Source organism: Oncorhynchus clarkii, chromosome 29, assembly GCF_045791955.1.
Source record: "Oncorhynchus clarkii lewisi isolate Uvic-CL-2024 chromosome 29, UVic_Ocla_1.0, whole genome shotgun sequence".
Taxonomy (NCBI): domain Eukaryota; kingdom Metazoa; phylum Chordata; class Actinopteri; order Salmoniformes; family Salmonidae; genus Oncorhynchus; species Oncorhynchus clarkii.
The window spans coordinates 43,217,290-43,230,063 of NC_092175.1; the positions used below are offsets into that span (position 1 = coordinate 43,217,290).

Below are 12,774 nucleotides of genomic sequence, written 5' to 3' on the forward strand. Positions count from 1 at the left end.
GGTGGCTGAAGTTCTGACAATTTTTAAAGGCCTTCCTCTGACACCCCCTGATATAGAGGTCCTTGATAGCAGGGAGCTCGGCCCCAGTGATGTACTGGGCCTTACGAACCACCCTCTGTAGAGCTTTGTGGTTGAGGCCGCTGAATTTGTCCATACCAAGCGGTGATGCAGCCAGTGACGATGCTCTCGATGGGGCAGCAGTAGAACTTTTAGAGGATCTGCCAAATCTTTTCAGCCTCCTGAGGGGGAAGGGGCGCTGTTGTGCTCGGGTGTGTGTGCACTATGTTAAGTCCTTAGTGACATGGACGCCAAAGAACTTGAAGCTCTCGACCCGTTCCACTACAGTGCCGTCGATATGGATAGTGACTTGCTCCCCCCTCTTTCTCCTGTAGTCCACGATCAGCTCCTTGGTCTTACTGTCGTGAGGGTGAGGTTGTTGTCCTGGCACCACACTGCCAGGTCTCTGACTTCCTCCCTACAGGCTGTCTCGTTGTTGTTGGTGATCAGGTCTACCGCCGTCGTGTCGTCAGAAAACTTGATGATGGCGTTGGAGTCGTGATTGGCCACACAATCACGGGTGAACAGGCAGTACAGGAGGGGACTAAGCATGCACCCCTGAGGGGCCCCCCATGTTGAGGGTCAGCATGGCGGGGGTATTTTTGCCTACCCTCACCACCTTGGGCCGACCAGGATCCAGTTACCGATGCAGGTGTTCAGTCCCAAGGTCCTAAGCTATAGTCTTGAACACTAAGTTGTAGTCAGTGAGCAGCATTCTCACGTAGTTATTACTCCTCTTGTCCAGGTGGGAAAGGGCAGTGAGAAGTGCAATTGAGATTGTGTCATCTGTGGATCTGTTTGGGGCGGTATGTGAATTGGAGTGGGTCCAGGGTGTCTGGGATGATGCTGGTGATGTGAGACACGAGAAGCCTTTTCAAAGCACTTCATAATTACAGATGTGAGCGCCACAGTATGTTAGTCACTTAATCAAGTTACCTTGGATTGGGAACAGGGACTATGGTGGTCAGTTTTAAACATGTTGGGATTACAGACTGGGACAAGGAGAGATTGAAAACGTCTGTGACGACACTTGCCAGCTGGTGTGCGCATGCTCTGATTACACAGTCATCCAGAACAACAGGGGTTTTAATACAAGACTCTGTATTGTTTTCTTTGAAGCATAACTATAAACAATCAATCAAATCAATCAATGTAGATGCAAAAAACACAGATATTAAAAACAATCCTAAAAAAATCTACCTGCAGTAGAGCACGTTGGGAAATATAATAATGATGGGTGTGGCCTCCCAAGTGGCGCAACGGTCTAAAGGCTGTATCGCAGTGTGTCACTACAGACCCGGGTTCGATCCCAGGCTGTGTTGCAGCGGGCCGCGACCGGGAGACCCATGAGGCAGCGCACAATTGGCCCGGCGTCATCCGGGTTAGGGGAGGGTTTGGCCGGCCGGGATTTCCTTGTCCCATCGCGCTCTAGCGACTCCTTGTGGTGGGCCGGGCGCATTCACGCTGACTTGGCCTTCAAGGACATTCAGAGACTTGTCCTGAAGCCACTCCTGCATTGTCTTGGCTGATTGCTTAGGGTCGTTGTCCTGATGGAAGGTGAACCTTCTCCCCAGTCTGAGGTCCTGAACGCTCTGGAGCAGGTTCTCATCAAGAATCTCTCTGTACTTTTCTCCATTCATATTTCCCTCAACATGACATGTTTCCCAGTCCCTGCCACTGAAAAACATGCCCACAGCCATGCTTCATCGTAGGGATGGTGCCATGTTTCCACCAGATGTGATGCTTGGCATTCAGGCCAAAGAGATAATCTTGTTTCTCATGGTCTGAGAGTCTTTAGGTGCCTTTTGGCAAACTCCAAGCAGGCTGTCATGTGCCTTTTACTGAGGAGTGGCTTCCATCTGGCCACTCTACCATAAAGGCCTGATTGGTAGAGTGCTGCAGAGATAGTTGTCCTTCTGGAAGGTTCTCCCATCTCCACAGATGATACTCTGGACTTCTGTCAGTGACCATCAGGTTCTTGGTCACCTCCCTGACCAAGGCCCTTCTCCCCAGATTGCTCAGTTTGGCCAGGCGGCCAGTTCTAGGAAGAGTCTTGATGGTGCCAAACTTCTTCCATTTCAGAATGATGGAGTCCACTTTGTCCTTGGGTACTTTCTGCACAAATGTTTTGGTACCCTTCCCCAGATCTGTGCCTTGACACAATCGTGTCTCGGAGCTCTACAAATAATTCCTTCGACCTCATGGCTTGTTTTTTGCTCTGACATGCACTGTCAACTGAGTGACCTTATATAGACAGGTGCGTGCTTTTCCAAATCATGTCCAGTCTATTTAATTTACCACAAGTGGACTCCAATCAAGTTGTAGAAACATCTCAATGTTAACACAATGAACCTGAGCTAAGGTATTTCTGTTTTTAATTTGTTTTAAATAAGCTAGCTAATATTTTACTCTTTTTTTTTAACTAACAAAATGTGGTAAAAGTCTAGGGGTTCTGAATAATTCTGTTGTTCATACATATTTTACAAAGTTAACATTTTTCTTCCACTTTCACATTACTGATTATTTTGTGTAGATTGTTTGTAACACAACAACACATGTGGAGACAGAAACGTGTGTGAAAACCTTCTGTCCCTCTTTTCAACCGTGACATCTGGAACCAAGCTCTCATAACTTCAGTCTGAGCCAGTGTTTCAATCTCAGCAGCTTCAATATTAACATGAATTGGCTCTGGTGTTCATGTCTTTGCAAATTAATGTCTCTCTCTCTGTCTCTGTTTCTCTCTCTCTCTCTCTCTCTCTCTCTCTCTCTGTCTCTGTCTCTGTTTCTCTCTCTCTCTCTGTCTCTGTTTCTCTCTGTCTCTGTTTTTCTCTCTCTCTCTCTCTCTATCTCTCTCTCTCTCTCTCGCGCGCGCTCTCTCTCTCTTTCTCGCTCTCTCTCCCCTCTCTCTCTCTCTCTCTCACTCTCGCTCTCTCTCACTCACTCTCGCTCTCTCTCGACCCGTTTAACTTCTACCTCTCCATCCCTAGGCCCATAAACTGGACTCGTCTAACTTCTACCTGCGTCTGAAGGTGTGTGTAGAGGATCAGCTGCTGCTATATGTTCCCAAAATGGAAGAAGACATCTCTGATCTGGTGAGGGAGAATAGAAGGAATATGTTGGTTAAATAGGATACGCAAACAGACACTGTGCTGTTATTTTTCATAAATAAACCTATTCAACATGGTACCCTTATGGAAAAACCACATGCAGTTTTTTCACATTGTGAAAATGCTAATTAATTTGTTCACATTTGAAAATGCTAATTTGTTTTTTCACATGTGAAAAATATTATTTTCCACACGTGAAAAGGTGGTGTTAAATTTTTGTTGTCTCTTTTGCAAAATAGTGCCCTCTCACTTGGTGTTATTTATTCTCACTGCTATTTGTATTATCAGTTAATCTAGCTATTCTCTCATTAATGATTTTATTTACTTATTTCAGCAATTTCAGGGTTTTCGTTATAGTTGTCTAATGTTGGTATTATTCAGTTTCAATGTTACTCCTGAATCACTATGATAAGTATAGTCGTTTTTTTATTTTTAAAGTCGAATCTAAATAACATAATTTTTTTTTTAAATTGGGGGGTTTATCAAACCATGACACCTCTGTGGTGAGCAGGGTTTATTAGACCATGACACGTATGTGGTGAGCAGGGTTTATCAGACCATGACACATCTGTGGTGAGCAGGGTTTATCAGACCATGACATATCTGTGGTGAGCAGGGTTTATCAGACCATGACACCTCTGTGGTGAGCAGGGTTTATCAGACCATGACACGTATGTGGTGAGCAGGGTTTATCAGACCATGACCCATGACACCTCTGTGGTGAGCAGGGTTTATCAGACCATGACACGTCCCGAAAGTCTGACTTTTCGAGAAAACGTCTGTAGCGTTCGAACGGTATGTCCTGCAAAACTATTATGACCCCTCAATGGAAAGGGGAGACTCTACGACCCCCACAAGTGTCATAGGACTTGTCTGAAGGTAACCTGTGGAAGATAGTTTTGTGTCTACAACAAAAATGGGTTACAAATTTGTAAAAATAAATAGGATTTTTCTTTGTTTTGACTATTTTCTACATTGTAGAATAATAGTGAAGACATCAAAACTATGAAGTAACACATATGGAATACTGTAGTAACCAAAAAAGTGTTAAACAAATCAAAATATATTTTTTATTTAAAATTCTTCAAAGTAGCCACCTTTTTCCTTGATGACAGCTTTGCACAATCTTGGCATTCTCTCAACCAGCTTCACCTGGAATGCTTTTTCCAACAGTCTTAAAGGAGTTCCCACATATGCTGAGCACTTGTTGGCTGCTTTTCCTTCTCTGCGGTCCAACTCATCCGAAACCATCTCAATTGGGTTGAGGTCGTGTGATTGTGGAGGACACATCATCTGATGTAGCACTCCATCACTCTCCTTGTTGGTCATATAGCCCTTACACAGCCTGGAGGTGTGTTGGTTTATTGTCCTGTTGAAAAACAAATGATAGTCCAGCTAAGCACAAACCAGATGGGATGCAGAATGATGTGGTAGCCATGCTGGTTAAGTGTTCCTTGAATTATAAATAATGTGCCTCTTACAGTGTCACCTGCAAAGCACCCCCACACCATCACACCTCCTCCTCCATGCTTCACGGGGGTGGTATTTCATCCAATAGATATGGGAGTTTATCACATTTGGATTTGTTTTAGAAATATTTTGGCGTCAGTGTGATCAGAGTTGAAGTATGAAGTTTACATACAGTCATACATACAGTCATTAATTAAAACAAGTTTTTCAACCACTCCACAAATTTCTTGTTAACAAACTATAGTTTTGGCAAGTCGGTTAGGACATCTACTACATCTACTATTTCCATGACACAAGTAATTTTTCCATTAATTGTTTACAGTCAGATTGTTTCACTTATAATTCAGTGTATCACAATTCCAGTGGGTCAGAAGTTTACATACACTAAGTTGACTGCCTTTAAACAGCTTGGAAAAGAAAATTCCAGAAAATGATGTCATGGCTTTAGAAGCTTCTGATAGGCTAATTGACATAATTTGAGTCAATTGGAGGTGTACCTGTGGATGTATTTCAAGGCCTACCTTCAAATTCAGTGCCTCTTCGCTTGACATCATGGGAGCATCAAAAGAAATCAGCCAAGACCTCGTAAAAAAAATCGGAGACCTTCACAAGTCTGGTTCATCCTTGGGAGCAATTTCCAAACACCTGAAGGTACCACGTTCATTTGTACAAACAATAGTACCATGGGACCACGCAGCCGTCATACCACTCAGGAAGGAGACGCGTTTTGTCTCCTAGAGATGTACGTACTTTGGTGTGAAAAGTGTAAATCAATCCCAGAACAACAGCAAAGGACATTGTGAAGATGCTGGCGGAAACAGGTACAAAAGTATCTATATTCACAGTAAAACGAGTCCTATAGCGACATAACCTGAAAGGACGCTCAGCAAGAAAGAAGCCACTGCTCCAAAACTGCCATTAAAAAGCCAGACTACAGTCTGCAACTGCACATGGGGACAAAGATCGTGCATTTTGGAGAAATGTCCTCTGGTCTGAAACAAAAATAGAACTGTTTGGCCATAATGACCATCGTTATGTTTGGAGGAAAAAGGGGGAGGCTTGCAAGCCAAAGAATACCATCCCAACCGTGAAGCACGGGGGTGGCAGCATCATGTTGTGGGGGTTCTTTAATGCAGGAGGGACTGGTGCACTTCACAAAATAGATGGCATCATGAGGCAGGAAAATTATGTGGATATATTGAAGCAACATCTCAAGACATCAGTCAGGAAGTTAAAGCTTGGTCGCAAATGGGTCTTCCAAATGGGCAATGACCCCAAGCATTCTTCCAAAGTTGTGGCAAAATGGCTTAAGGACAACGAAGTCAAGGTATTGGAGTGGCCATCACAAAGCCCTGACCTCAATCCCATAGAAAATGTGTGGGCAGATCTGAAAAAGCATGTGCGAGCAAGGAGGCCCACAAACCTGACTCAGTTACACCGGCTCTGTCAGGAGGAATGGGCCAAAATTCTCCCAACTTATTGCGGGAAGCTTGTGGAAGGCTACCGGAAACGTTTGACCCAAGTTAAACAATTTAAAGGTAATGCTAACAAATACTTATTCAGTGACTGTAACCTTCTGGCCCAATGGGAATGTGATGAAATAAATAAAAGCTGAAATAAATCATTCTCTCTACTATTATTCTGACATTTCACATTCTTAAAATAAAGTGGTGATCCTAACTGACGTAAGACAAGGAATTTTTACTAGGATTAAATGTCAGGAATTGTGAAAAACTGAGTTTAAATGCATTTGGCTGAGGTGTATGTAAACTTCCGACTTCAATATTAGGTGTCTCTAATATGGTCATATATTTGGCAGGAGGTTAGGAAGTGCAGCTGAGTTTCCACCTTATTTTGTGGGCGGTGTGCACATAGCCTGTCTTCTCTTGAAAGCCAGGTCTGCCTTTGGCGTCCTTTCTCAATAGCAAGGCTATGCTCACTGAGTCTGTACATAGTCAAAGCTTTCCTTCATTTTTGGGTCAGTCAGAGTGGTCAGGTATTCTGCCGCTGTGTACTCTCTGTGTAGGGCCAAATAGCATTCTAGTTTATTCTGTTTTTTGTAAATTCTTTCCAATGTGTGAAGTAATTATCTTTTTGTTTTCTCATGATTTGGTTGCGTCTAATTGTGTTGCTGTCCTGGGGCTCTGTGGGATGTTTGTGTTTGTGAACAAAGCCCCAGGACTAGCATGCTTAGGGGACTCTTCTATTGTGTGTGTGTGGCAAGCTTACAATGATGGCAAAAAAACAACATTTGAGATGATGTGCTGACTCTAGTGCTAGAGGGGGTACGCAGCTGGAGGTTGAATGTTTGAAGCGATCCGTGACTATAAAAAGTTTGGTAACCACTGCTGTAGGGCAACGATGTCAAGATGGAATTTGTATTTGTAGTTGTCATGGCAACTGGACCTATTTTGGAGCACCATTATTTTCTAGGTCTGTCAGGGCCCAGGTCTGTCAGGGCCCAGGTCTGTCAGGGCCCAGGTCTGTCAGGGCCCAGGTCTGTCAGGGCCCAGGTCTGTCAGGGCCCAGGTCTGTCAGGGTCCAGGTCTGTCAGGGCCTGGGCACTTTCCATCCATTCGTATAGCAGACCCTCATGCCAAATTTAGTCGAAGGCTTTTTTGAAATCAACAAAGCATGAGAAGAATTTGCCTTTGTTTTGGTTTGTTTGTTTGTCAATTCGGGCGGCAGAGTAGCCTAGTGGTTAGAGTGTAGAGGCGGCAGAGTAGCCTAGTGGTTAGAGTGTAGAGGCGGCAGGTAGCCTAGTGGTTAGAGTGTAGAGGCGGCAGGTAGCCTAGTGGTTAGAGTGTAGGGGCGGCAGAGTAGCCTAGTGGTTAGAGTGTAGAGGCGGCAGGTAGCCTAGTGGTTAGAGTGTAGAGGCGGCAGAGTAGCCTAGTGTTTAGAGTGTAGAGGCGGCAGAGTAGCCTAGTGTTTAGAGTGTAGAGGCGGCAGAGTAGCCTAGTGTTTAGAGTGTTGGGCCATTAACCGAAAGGTTGCTAGTTCGAATCCCTGAGCTGACAAGGTAAAGATCAGTCATTTTGCCCCTCAACAAGGCAGTTAACCCGCTGTTCCTAAGCATTGTTTGTTCTTAACTGACTTAGTTAAATAAATAAAGGGTGTGTGGGGTGAATATGTGGTAAATTTGGTAAAAATCTATTTGATATTTGCTCAGTACATTGTTTTCACTGAGGAAATGTCTATAATGCAGATGATTTCCATCTCTCTCTTCCTCTGTCTTTCCATCCATCCATCCCTCTCTCTCACTCGCTCACTCTCTTCCTCCATCCATCCCTCTCTCCATTGCTCTCTCTCCCTCATCTCTCTCTCTCTCGCTCACTCTCTTCCTCCATCTCTCCCTATCTCTCTCTATCTTCCTCCATCTCTCCCGCTCCATCCATCTCTCTCTCCATCTCTCTCTCTCCCTACTCTCTCTCTCTCTCGCTCACTCTCTTCCTCCATCTCTCCCTATCTCTCTCTATCTTCCTCCATCTCTCTCTCTCTCCCTTCTCTCTCTCTCCCCATCTCTCTCTCTTTCTCTACCCTCTCTCTCTCCCCCTCTCTCTCCCTTCTCTCTCTCTCTCTCTCTCTCTCTCTCTCCATCTCTCTCTCTCTCTCTCTCTCCCTCACACTCTCTGTAATGTGACATTAGCATTTATCCATGGTGACTTAAACACACTAGGCTACTGTTTCAGTCTGTGTATTCATAAACACACTAGGCTACTGTTTCAGTTTGGGTATTCATACACACAGCTGTGTGTTCACATGCATGCCACTGCTGGGGGCACTAAGAGGTCAAAGGTCAAAGGTAACGTTAACGAAACTTGCTGGGCAAATACACACACTCTTTGTTTTTGGGGTGTAGGGTTTGGGGTGAGGTTAGGGTCGTTAAAAACTGGAATGCTGTGAAGCATGGCCACATCAGAGTCTAGTTGTTCTAGAAAATACTTGATATGGGATTTGAGGTCATAGCTTTCCGACTGTTAAACTCTGAAACGCAATCGGTAAGATTGCTTGTGGTGATGTTGAGACGCTGAGACATTTAACGACCATCTATGATCTCTAACACAGATCTGATCTCTAGCACATACAGCGTAAAGTATTCACACCCCTTCCCTTTCTCCATATTTTGTTACATTACAGCCTTATTCTGAAATAGATTAAATAAATAAAAAATCTTCATCAATCTACACTTAATTACTACTTAAAATGACAAATGTATAAAAAATAATAAAAACATGAAATAAACGTATTTACATATTACGTATTTACATATTGCGTATTTACATATTGTGTATTTACATATTACGTATTTACATACTACGTATTTACATATTACGTATTTACATATTACGTATTTACATATTACGTATTTACATATTACGTATTTACATATTACGTATTCCAACCCTTCGCTCAGTTGCATCCTGTTTCCATTGACCATCCTTGAGATGTTTCCACCTGTAGTGAATTCAATTGATTGGACGTGATTTGGAAAGGCACACACCTGTTTATATAAGTTGACAGTGCATGTCAGAGCAAAAAAACAAGCCGTGAGGTCGTAGGGATTGTCCGTAGAGCTCCAAGACAGGAGACAATCTGTGGAGTCGGGCCTTGGTCAGGGAGGTGTCCAAGAACCGGATGGTCACTCTGACAGAGCTCCAGAGTTCCTCTGTGGAGATGGGAGAACCTTCCAGAAGGACAACCATCTCTGCAGCACTCCACTAATCAGTCATTTATGGTAGATTGGCCAGACGAAAGCTACTTTGCAGTAAAAGGCACGTAACAGAACGCTTGTCTAAAGTCTCTCAGACCATGAGAAACCATATTCTCTGGTCTGATGAAACCAATAGTGAATCTTTTGGTCTGAAAGCCAAGCATCACGTCTGGAGGGAACATGACACCATCCTTACGGTGAAGCATGGTGGAGGCAGCATCATGCTGTGGGGATGTTTTTCAGCGGCAGGGACTGGGAAACTTGTCAGGATCGAAGGAAAGATGAACGGAGCAAAGTACAGAGAAATAGTTGATGAAAACCTGCTCTAGAGACAATGCAGGAGTGGCTTCGGGACAAGTCTCTGAATGTCCTTGAGTGGCCCAGCCAGAGCCCAGACTTGAACTTGATCGAACATCTCTGGAGAGACCTGAAAATAGCTGTGCAGCGACGCTCCCCATCCGACCTGACAGAGCTTGAGAGTATCTGCAGAGAAGAATGGGAGAAACTCCCCAAATACAGGTGTGCCAAGTGTGTAGTGGTACACCCAAGAAGACTTGAGGCTGTAATCACTGCCAAAGGTGCTTCAACAAAGTACTGAGTTAAAGGGTTTGAAAACTTATGTTAAATTGATATTTTAGTTTTTTATTTTAATACATTTGCAAAAAAATCGAAAAACCACTTTTTGCTTTGTCAATATGAGGTATTGTGATGTCATTATGGGGTATTGTGATGTCATTATGAGGTATTGTGTGTAGATTAATGAGGGGGAGAAATCTATTTAATCCATTTTAGAATACGGCTGTAACGTAACAAATTGTGGAAAATGTCACGGGGTCTAAATACTTTCCGAATGCTCTGTATAACATGATTTATAATACAGATATCTAACGTGATCTTTAATACAGATCTCTAATACAGATATCTAACGTGATCTCTTATACAGATATCTAACATGATCTCATATACAGATCTCTAATACAGATGGTTTGCTGAACTAACCTAACATGATGTGTAACCTTCACTGACACCCCAATAATTGCGTTGGCTCCCTGAGCTAATGCCTGGGCTTAAACTCAATGGGCCAAAGCAGTTTTTGAGGAGTACAAATTACCAGCTATACATGTGTCACGGGAAGGATTTGAACCCTGGTCTCCCACGGGAGAAACCAACATCTTGATGGTGAGAGTGAAGTCTCAGGGCAGGACTACGTCATGATGTCCAGTACGACGATGAGACTGATTGTATCCTCCTTTTTCTGCAGCTCTACAAAGAGATTGAAATATGTCCCAAAACCACCAAGCTGATCCGCTTCGACAAAGCTGAGTCCTGCACGTTGGGATACGGTAGGTCTTGCTCAGTTGATTGGTTTAGAGGTTTTGTGACTCCCCAATCTCCATCGTTCATTGCAGTTGTCTGAAGCTCATTTCTTTCTGATGTAGCCAGACACCCCACTAGTAAAAGTGGGCAAAACTCTGAAGTGAAACGGTAACAAGTGAACCGTCATATTTGTGTATTGAAAATCTAATAATGAATTTGGTCAAGTTAGTGTTAGAGAACCTGTTTCCCATCAATAATGATAAGCCTTCGGGTTTAGACGACCTTGATGAGAAACTGTTATCCATCAATAATGATAAGCCTTCAGGTATAGACGACCTTGATGAGAAACTGTTATCCATCAATAATGATAAGCCTTCAGGTATAGACGACCTTGATGAGAAACTGTTATCCATCAATAATGATAAGCCTTCGGGTATAGACGACCTTGATGAGAAACTGTTATCCATCAATAATGATAAGTCTTCTGGTATAGACGACCTTGATGAGAAACTGTTATCCATCAATAATGATAAGCCTTCAGGTATAGACGACCTTGATGGGAACCTATAGAGAATGGTAGCAGACTGTATTACCACCAGGTATAGACGACCTAGATGGTAAACTATTGAGAAAGGTAGCCGACTGTATAGTCACCCGTATTTGCTATGCCTTTAACCAAAGCCTAAAGGTGTGTGTGTCCACAGTTGTGGAAGGAAGCTAAAGTAATTTCACTACCTAAACATAGTAAGGAACCTTTTTTACTGGCTCTAACAACCAACCAATCAGCTTGCGGCCTGATCTTCGTAAACTGATTTTGTTTGAACAAATAAAATGCTATTTTTCAGAGAACAAGTTAACTACTGACTTTCAGCATGCATATAGAGAAGGGCACTCAACTTGTACTGCACTGACTCAGATGACTGATGATTGGCTAAAAATAAATTGATAATGAGATGATATTGTTAGATTTCAGTGCAGCCTTTGATGTTATTGATCACAACCTGTTATTGAAGAAACTCACTTGCTTTGGCTTTACATCACCTGCCATCACATGGTTGGAGAGTTAATTAGCCAATAGAACCCAGAGAATGTTCTTTACGGGAAGCTTCTCTGAACATCAGATACGTCCCTCAGGGCAGTTGCCTTGGGCCGTTACTCTTCTCTAATATTGACTAATGATTTGCCACTGGTGTTACAAGAAGAAGCTAAAATGACTATGTATTCTGATGATTGCTGTACTCTACACATCAGCACCTACAACCAGTGAGCTCACTGAGACTCTTAGTAAGGTGTCACAGTCAGTGTCAGAATGGATCATTAACAATGAACTAGTCTTATTAAATACATCTACAACTAAAAGCACAGTATTTGGTTCAAAACATTCTCTTAGACCTAAACCTCAAACTGGAGTTGTGTATAAAGGACCATTGAACAAGTTAAAGAGGAGGAACTCCTAGGAGAAACACTGAATGGTCAGCTGTCATGGTCAAGTCACAATGTGATGGCAGGTGATGTAAACATGGTCAGGTTGAAGCTGAACTCCTAGGAGTAACACTGAATGGTCAGCTGTCATGGTCAAGTCACAATGTGATGGCAGGTGATGTAAACATGGTCAGGTTGAAGCTGAACTCCTAGGAGTAACACTGAATGGTCAGCTGTCATGGTCAAGTCACAATGTGATGGCAGGTGATGTAAACATGGTCAGGTTGAAGCTGAACTCCTAGGAGTAACACTGAATGGTCAGCTGTCATGGTCAAGTCATATTGACAACATCGTGAAGATGGGGAGAGGTATGTTTTTTATAAAAAGACGCTCTGTGTTTCTGACACAAAGATCAACTGTACTAGTTATTCAGACTCTAGTATTTTCCCATCTTGATTACTGTCTGGTAATACGGTCAAGTGCAGCAAAGAAAGTCCTAGCAATGTTGTAGCTCAAAACGGAGCAGCACGCCTCGCCTATGACTACACACACAGAACTGACATCAACAACATGCATGATAGTCTTTCCTGGTTGAGGGTTGAGGAGAAAAGAGACTACTTATCTTCTAATCTTTTTAAGAAACATTTGTGTCTTGAAAATTCTTAACCACTTGTATAATCTATTTGCAAA

At 43.1% G+C, this 12,774-nt stretch overlaps 1 protein-coding gene across 1 annotated transcript in view; it reads left to right on the top strand.

The window, feature by feature from the left end:
• The window catches only part of LOC139388131 (rho guanine nucleotide exchange factor TIAM1-like), a 182,737-nt gene that overhangs the window by 104,675 nt on the left and 65,288 nt on the right, over positions 1-12,774 (top strand). Inside the window, exons 14-15 of the mRNA XM_071134712.1 lie at positions 3,045-3,149; positions 10,607-10,688. Coding sequence (XP_070990813.1) covers positions 3,045-3,149; positions 10,607-10,688 — 187 coding nt within the window. The remainder of the gene's footprint in view (positions 1-3,044; positions 3,150-10,606; positions 10,689-12,774) is intronic.